The following is an 8,857-nucleotide window of genomic DNA, read 5'->3' as shown; positions in this document are numbered from 1 at the left end:
TATATATATATATACTATTGAAAAATCTCCTTGAAAACCCCTTGAATTTTGCCAAATTGGACATGAACAAAGTTTTTGTTGGAAAATCAGAACAACAGTTCCTTTCAGACTAGTGTAGTAGGCCTATAATAAATAAGCTGTCTGCATGAATTTCTTGACCAAAGGCCAAATCCCTTAAATTTTAAAAATTCCCTCTTGAAACCTCCTTGAATTTGGTGGAAAGTTCATGGCAGGGACCCTGTTTCATATTCTGTGCGCTTCACAACTGTACGCTGTTTTCATCTCCTCACCAGAGAAGTGACGCAGCTCATGGATTCCATCAGCCAGAATAAGATTGCCAAAATGCGCCAGTCGTTCTCCTCCTCGGTGGACCCAGTTGGCGCGTCTTCCAACGTGTCAGTCCAGCCCAGCACAGATGCTCTCGGTTCAAGCAAGCAGGATCAGCACAACGGCAGCGCTGTGGACGGTGGTGGTGGCGGGGCAGGAGATGGGGAGCTGTCGGCAGAGGTCCTGTCGAGACTTCTCGGCGCTGTCAACTTTGGCTACGGAACCTTCCAGTTGTGTATTTCTATGGTACCCCCGAAGATTCTCAAGCTCATAGAGTTTTTGGGATTCGAAGGAGATAGAGAGGTGGGTCAACGGTTGTGTTTATGTTATATGGTTGTTTTTATAGACAAGCGGGCTAGCCCAGGTTTCAGGAATTTCCAGAATTCTTGACCTACACCAAAAGTGGGCATTGCCCTACCTATAGGGAGAAGTTTGGTTCGTTGATGTGTCTATTTGTTTGGTTAAAGAGACTACTCTCCTTGTCTTTTAAAGAAACTGAACTAGGGTCCAAAAACTTTACCTTCGATTTTCTCAAAACTGCATTTTTTGGGATAGCTCCCTTGTGCTTAAAAGCAACCATATCTGTTGTAATTGTTGTTGTTGTTTTTGTTGATACAGAGAGGTAGGACAATGGTTTTTGGTGTTGTTGTTGTTATTGAAGTCATAGAGACGTTCATATGACTCAATGCAGTTGAGAGCTCCTTTATTGGTTTAATTGTCTTTCTATACACGTTAAGCGTTGGAGTCTCTTGTTATTGCTATTATAGTTGTTGCTGTTGTTAATTATGAATTGAGTCCCTTATTGTTGTTGTTGTTTATGTTGAGAAATTGATTCATTTGTTGTCGGTGCTGACAAATAGACTTTTTAAAAATTGGATTCTGTTTTATTGTGGAGAGAACTTTTGTCATTTTGTCTAACTTTTTCCCTGTATGCCCCATTCTCCCTACCTTCCTCCTTCCTCCTATCCCTCCATCTTCTTTTCCCCACCTTTTCCCCCACTCCTTCTGCCTTGTCCCCTTCCTTCTCTGTTCCCCCTTCCCCATTTTCATCCCGCTTCCCTCCTCCCTTTCTTATTCCTCAAACTCAAACCTTTTCCTTCCCCTTCCCGTTTCCCTGTTCCCCACCCTCCCCTTCCTCCCTCCTCCTCTTCTTCCCACACCCACCCACCCTCCCACAGGTTGGTCTCACGTGTCTCGTGTTCACAAGTCACAGCCGGGACATGAAGGCGCCTCTAGCCACCCTGGCCCTTCTTTGGTACCATACAGTCCTCAGGCCTTTCTTTGCCCTGGACGGAGCCAACCACTTTCAGGCTGGTAAGTTGTCTGGTTAGGGTTAGTCAGCTTTTGGTAAGTGTTTGATAATGTTGTTCGGATTTCTTTTATGACTTAAAAATGTTTTTCCAAAGGGGCTTTTTATGATTTCCTCTCCAACGGTCTGTAAATTTACGGGGCTTTTTATATTTTTAATTTCTGATGGTTAATCATCTTTCCATAAGTGTTGAGTGTTATGATTTCACGACGTAATAATATTTCTGTAGTTAAACTTGCTTTTTATGATTTTTTTTTTCAATAGTTAATTGTAGTTTCATAAGTATTTGGTGTTGTTCTGACATTTTATCTGACAGTAAAAAAAATGTTTCCTTAGTTCAAGTGGCTTCCTATGATTTATGATTTCTTTTCTGGTAGTTTCTTGGCAGGAAATTATGGGATTTTTGTTTTGTTTTACATTGTTTCCCCCCCCACCACCAGGAACCAAAGAGGCGGAGACCATCATCAAAGAGAAGGAAGGGGAATTCCCCAACTCTTCACTCTTCTTGTTCTTTCAGGGGAGAATACACAGATTGGAGGTGAGTGGGGAGGAAGGGGGGGATACGCAGACTGAAGATAAGAGGGAAGGGGGGAAAGGAAGGGTGAGGAGGGAGGGAGGGAGGGGGGGTGTAAGTGAGTAAAGGGGAATGAGGGAGGGAGGGAGGGGGGTGCTTTTTGTGGGTGGTTTGCAAGTGATCTGCTGTAGTTTGCTCCTTCTTTCCTATCAAACATATATCGTCTTTATCTCTGTTCCTTCCATTCTTTGTATTTTACTTTCAAAAACACCTCTAATCTTTGGCATGTATATGACCAGTTTGTGTTGCAAGTGCCAGAAAAATTTCTTTCTAAAGACTGATTTTATTTCTTTTTGCACCAAGCTTTTTTGAGCAGGTGGTTGGAGGGCACCACTGGTAAATCCTACTTTTTCGCTTTCCTTCTGTTGTTTCTGTCTCTCAGTCTTACTTTTCCCCAGCACTTAACAGCCATTATTTTGTCGATGTGCTTCACTGTGCGCTGACAAACAAACAAAGCTTTCTTGTCTTCCTCACTTCCTTTTTTTTTTCACTAAATAACCATTATCCTTTCCCTTTCCTCGCAAATTGTAAGATCATGCAGCAGCAGATATGTACCTCCAAAAACAAAGAAAGAAAGATATAAGAGAAGTTTTTTACCATCTAGCATAAAGCTATTGTAAGAATTAGCATAGATGTGTATTGCGCTTTAGAGTATGTATCTATATAACTCTAAAGGTCTTTTAATTAAATTCCTGCATGTGGTTGAATGATGCATTTGATGTGAATGTACCTTTTTGTCAGCTTTACTTCTTTTTTCATATTGAATTTTAATGAGAGTAATGTATAATTAAAAATTTTTATGTATGCCTGCATGTGTTTTTTACGGTCCTGTACAGCCAAGAAAAATTTCCCTCTGAGATGATAAATTATTATCTTATCTTATCTAATCTTATCATGCTGATGCATTCCTAATGTGTAATTTATGCTCTAACAAAAAAGCAAATAAACTGATCTTTCTTGTCTTCCTCGCTGTTCTGTGTTAGTTACAATCATGTAATTGAAATTTCTCTTTTGATTTCTGGTTTTGTCGGAGCAGAAAGAGAATGATATGTCCCTTACGCTGTACAACCGGGCGCTAGAGGAGGCTAAAGGACAGCGGGAGATTGAGCTCATGTGTCTCTATGAGATCAGTAAGTGTGTTTTACCACTGAGATAGAACTGATGTTTCTGTGTGTGTGTGTGTGTGTGTGTCTGTGTGTGTGTGAGAGAAAGAGAGAGAGAGAGAGAGAGAGAGAGAGAGAGAGAGAGAGAGAGAGAGAGATAGATAGAGGTCTGTAAGTGTTCTTTTGCACCAAGATAGTACTAATATGTCTGTTTATCACTATATTATGTGTCTGTATGTGAGATCAGTAAGTGTATTTTTGCACTGAGATGAAATGTATTTGAGATCCTACCTACCCAACGGTTGTTAAGTGGTGTCGAAAATGTGAACATGTCTGTCAACATATCAATTTTTCAGTCTACCAATCTATCAGTTTCTCAATCTATCTCTATCAGTCTGTCACTCTATCAATTTGTCAGTCTGTCAGCCTGTTAGTCTATCTGTTTATCAGCCTGTGTTACCTCCACATTCGTGGATGGTTGAAGGGTGCTCTGGTGTGGTTTGCTCCTTCTTTCCTATCAAACATCTATCGTCCTGATCTCTACTCCTTCTTTCTTGTGTTTGTTACTCGCTTGTAAGACCTCAAATCTCCAACCCTTATATGATTTTATTGTGTTGCAAGTACCATAAAACTCTTACCTCTTACTAAAACTAAAATAACCCAAAAAACTCCCCGTTCTCTCCACAGGCTGGTGTCACATGCTCAAACTGAACTGGGACGCCAGTCAGGACGGCTTTGCCAGGTAGGTGCACACTTGTTGTCGTGTTTGTAATATATCTTTGTTATTATTGTTTTTGTTGGTGGTGGTGTTATACGGGATGCCCACTTCGAATGGAATCGGCGGATCAGGCTGATCGTCCGACTCGGTCGCCTCAAAAACAAACGTGTTTGCTTTCTGTTTCAGGCGACCGAGTCAGGCGATCGGCCTGATCCCGCCATAATGGGCACCCTGTTTTAGCAGTACTATTGTTATCATTAGTGTTGTTACTGTTAGTAGTAGTAATAGTAGTAGTACTATTGTTGTTGGTAATTTTTGTTGTTATTGGTGTTAGTTGTGCTTTTTATTACTATTGTTAGCCGTAGCAGTAGTAGTAACTGCATTATCCTATCAAACATCTATTGTCCTTTTCTCTCCTCCTTCCTTTCTTTGCATATCACTCTCAAGAAGCACCTCTAGTTTTCGGCACTAATAATATGACCTGTTTATGTTTTAAGTGCCATAAAACTCTTACTTTAAAAAAAGGGGGAAAATATCAGATAAATTAATATGTTTGCACTTGTTGTTCTTGTATTTTCAGATTACAGAAGGAGTCGAAATGGTCGCAGGCTTACTACACATACCTGGTGGGAGGTAAGCTTGTACAGGGTTTCCCTGAAGGCTGGGTACATCTGGTTACTTGTATTGTAGCAAATTCTCCACTGATTCAATATACAGCCGAAAGTGATTTAAAACGCCCACCTGTCCAAGACAGTCTCCCCCTACAAACAACTACTTCTCTCTTCGCCCGTTTCGTATTTTGTATTTTATAATTCAGCTTGTCAAGCTCTACCGAATTTTACAGGAAGTGTACTGGATTTGGCATTCGTAAATTTGAAAAGATGTATCGTACAATACCTCAAAAACCGGTCCCACTAGTTGTGATTTTGTCCATTGGTACGTAATCAGATGTTATAACAATAAATTTCCCTGATTGGGATTTTTAAAAGTTAGCAAGCCTGATAATGACACTGCTCAAGAATTCCTTCAGTCTAAGACAACCTTTTTTGTCCTCGTCAATGGGTCACCGCTTTGGTATATTTTGACTGTGTGTAGCAATGTCCCTGGATATGTGGCAATGTTTTAGGATATGTGGCAGTCTGTTAATCTTGTTATATTATTTCAATGGGCTTGTCTTTACTCTAATACGGGGTGCCCACTACAGATGGGATCGACGCCGATCGCCTGACTCGATCACCTCAAAAACAAACGTGTTTTTTTTTCAGTTTCAGGCGATCTAGTCAGGCGATCGGCCCCATCCAGCCGTAGTGGGCACCCTGTATTACAAAACAAACCAACCCAATGTGTCATAAGACACTGGAATTAGGTGCTCGTCAGTTTTTTGGAATATGGAGTTTTTGGTACCATCTTAAAAGCTTGTTCATTTGCCTTGCTTTTTATGGAAAAATTACGTGTCTATCTTTTAGTCAAGATATTTATAATTGAAGAAGGTGGGGTGTGCCTGGTTTCAAATGTAAAATTATAATCGAGAAAATGGCTGCCAAAGTTTGGTGAACTCCAAAGCTTGAGCTTTTTTAGAAAACTGCAAATTTACAGTTTTTGTGCCTTTCATTAACTGTTTTTCAGTAAAGTCCACACTGAAATTATTAGTAAATGGACATAAAAGGTGTTGTGCCAGAAAAAAAATAATTTGAATAAGAATTGCTCTAGAGGTGGAAAATATGTTGGTTTCTTTGATTTCATTACTTTGATGTGTGCGTGATTTCGCCACAATGTGCTTCAAATATATTGTGTGAGTGGCTTGCCATTATTTGTTTGTGTTTCAGTGTGTCTGTAGGTGTATTCTGTGGTATGTCTGCAATACGAATACCATGACATCATAATTTTGTTCTGTTTCAGTGTGCCTGGGTTCCCGTGGAGAGGTGGAGGGAGCTAATGACATGTTCAGCAAAGTTCCTGGCCTCATTAAACGCAAGAACAACCAAATAGAGGCTTTTGTGCTGAAGAGGGTAAGACATTACATTGAGAGGGAAAGGGGGAGGGGGAAAGATGAAGGAATAGAGAGAAAGAGAGATATTAAGAGAAAGAGACAGACAGACAAACAGAAAGATGTGGCAGAGAGAGGGGGGGGTGGGTGGGAGAGAGGAGAGAAAAGATGGAGAGATTGAGAAGAGAGAGGGGAGTGAAGGAGAGGAGAGAAGAGTCAAGGAACAGGGAGGAAGAGGTGTAAGGAAGAGGAAGAGGGAAGGGGAAGAGAAGAGTTAGAGTGAGAAAGGAAAGAAAGAATGGGGAGTTAATTATAAGGAAAAGCCAGGCATAAGAGAAGAGAAATCTTTGTTTATTTGTCTGTTCATTTGTTTCCTGTGGCAGGCCGAGAAGTTCAAACGTCAGAGACCCACCCAGGAGCACTGTCGTCTTCTCACCTTGGAGATGATCTTTTTATGGCACGCCCTGCCCACCTGCACCCCAGAAGAGCTCAAGCCTTTATTGGACGGTCAGTAACTGGTCACTGATCTAAACACATGTGTTTGCAGACCTGCTAAGTATTGTGATAGAATGAGAGCGTTCCAGCTTTTTTTTCCCTCTTGAAAAACCCTAATCAAATTTCCATAAAATCCTTTTTTTTTCTCTTGAATTACGTTTTTATCAGTCATCCACAACTTATTATAAATGGTGCGAAATACTCATTTTTTTTGGCGTTTGTTATGGGTGGATTTACTTTACATATTTATTTGCTACTTTTGGTGTATAGCATTATCTCAACCCACTGGAGCTCTGAAGACTCAATTTTCCCCTCCAAACTCGGATTTATAGGAAGGATTCTGAGGGGAAAACTTATTTATTTTGGTCATGGAGAGGTACCCAGGCCTGTGTTTGTTTAGGCCTTATGTGGAGTCAATGGTCACTGATTTAGTTTACATAGATTTTACAGAACGATAATTGAGAAGTTTTTTGTTGTTGTTTTTTAATTGAAAGCTTTGTGGGTGCTTATACATCCCTACTGACACACTTTAGATCATGGCGTAGCGGCCTTCCGGCCCTGCCTGTCAGGGCCAACTCGGGGTGAGAGGGATACAACATCCCTGCAGGAAGCTCAAGATACCCGATAAAAATGTTCTCTCCACTTTGGGATCGAACGTAAGTCTCCTGCATGCGACAATGAAGGGCGTAACCACTGCACCACAGATGACGGTATTTAGAGCAGTGTGTTTATGTCCACTTTTTTCAAATGTTGGCAGAGCGATATTGTGTTGGTTTATTTTATTTAGATGGTACAGAGAAGCCAGCATTATGGATCAAACCAGAAATTGGGATTTCTAAAATTGTTCGGATTTTGTTGTGCTCCTTCTTATGTAATATATTTGTTTTTATCTTTTAGTTTCATTTTTCCTGTCTTTTTGCATTTAGTCTTGATACAAGATGCATTGGAGAATATGCTCTGTAATAAATTTAGAGTCTTCGCGTGCATGTTTCAATGGGGCTGATAAAATTCCAGATTTTTGGATTATTAAGTTTAGAAAAAATTGGGAGTAGTCAGTTGGTGCCTCTGATGTTACGAGAACTGTATGTTTGTAGCTGTGATACTGTGATCCTGCCATTGTTAATCTTTTTTTCTCGCTCCTTCTCCTCTCTCCTCACTCTTCTCCCTCCCTATCCCCTTCCCTCAATCCCCTCGCCTCCCCCCCTTCTAACCTCTGCATCTCTTTCCCTCCCCCAAACCATCTTGTCCCAATCCTACATTCCTGTCCTTTCGATAAAGCAATAACAGTATGTTGAGTATTCTGGCGGAAATTGAAAATTTTGCCTGGAGAAAAAAATATAAAATCAAATTCTCTGACCTATTGAAAAGATTTGGCCAGGGTTTATGTTCTATCACATGTGCAATGTGGTTGTATTATTTGCTTAAATTTCTTTTTCTTCTCTCATGGTGTATAGTGTCTTCTTCAAATTTAATTTACATGCTTTCGTTTTACAATCATTTTTACTAGTGTCGAATTATGTAATTAACAATTCCAAAATCTAACGAACATTTTTTAGCCTCTACGCTCCTTTTACTGTCAGTGTGCTAGGAACTAATGTGAAAATAACCAACTTGTGTCCCGCGGACTCGTTACCTATCCTGCGGTTGGAAGCGCGGTTAAACTTTTGCCAAACCAAAATGAGTGTTCTGTCACATCGTATGTTATTCGAAGACCTCAAGCAACAATGCCCCATCTGCCTCCCAACCTCCTTTTTATCTCATGCTGCTTTTCAATTCCTATCTGTACTTATTTTTCCTTTCCTTCAAACACAAAAACTTGATTTGAGACATATCTTAATTGTAGTTTGTTTTTTTTTGCTGATGTTATTGTCAATCACGTCAATTTTTATTAATTAAAAATATTGCATAACCACATTTGACTGCGGCACGATCTGTAACTTTGTTGTACATTGACATAGCAAAAGTCTAATGAGAGCTTTAAGAACGCCCCCTGACTCACCCACTAAAAATATTTTCACTTGTGCATTGGGCCGGAAACTTGAGGGTCACGGAGCTAGACGATCATGGGGGGTGAAATGAATACAAAATGTAAAATATTAATTAGTGCCATTGTATAATTGTGGCAAAAATGCACCATCCGGAAGCATCCTTGTGCAAGGCTCCTCGAGCGACATGGATACCTTCAGAATACAGAAGCACCTTAAAAGTAACCTAACAAACTGCTTATACTACCTATTGGCTCCAAATGTAGGGGGTCTGGGAAATGCTTCAACCCGAAGATCAAGTGGACTTTGCTCAAATCGCCATAGAAATTACTGATGTGGTCTCTTTTAGATCCCCCCCC

The 8,857-nt window shown here is 40.4% G+C and overlaps 1 protein-coding gene across 1 annotated transcript in view; it reads left to right on the top strand.

Moving 5' to 3' along the window:
• The window catches only part of LOC101853158 (tetratricopeptide repeat protein 39C), a gene marked incomplete at its 3' end in the record, with an annotated part of 26,943 nt that overhangs the window by 14,341 nt on the left and 3,745 nt on the right, over positions 1-8,857 (top strand). The window contains 8 exon segments of the mRNA XM_013081595.2: positions 294-630; positions 1,506-1,641; positions 2,077-2,174; positions 3,247-3,340; positions 4,001-4,055; positions 4,612-4,664; positions 5,931-6,040; positions 6,402-6,525. Coding sequence (XP_012937049.1) covers positions 294-630; positions 1,506-1,641; positions 2,077-2,174; positions 3,247-3,340; positions 4,001-4,055; positions 4,612-4,664; positions 5,931-6,040; positions 6,402-6,525 — 1,007 coding nt within the window.

This window comes from Aplysia californica, unplaced genomic scaffold (assembly GCF_000002075.1).
Source record: "Aplysia californica isolate F4 #8 unplaced genomic scaffold, AplCal3.0 scaffold00137, whole genome shotgun sequence".
NCBI classification, from domain to species: domain Eukaryota; kingdom Metazoa; phylum Mollusca; class Gastropoda; order Aplysiida; family Aplysiidae; genus Aplysia; species Aplysia californica.
The sequence above is the reverse complement of the archived record's forward strand: the minus strand, read 5'-3'. Positions and strand labels throughout refer to the sequence as shown.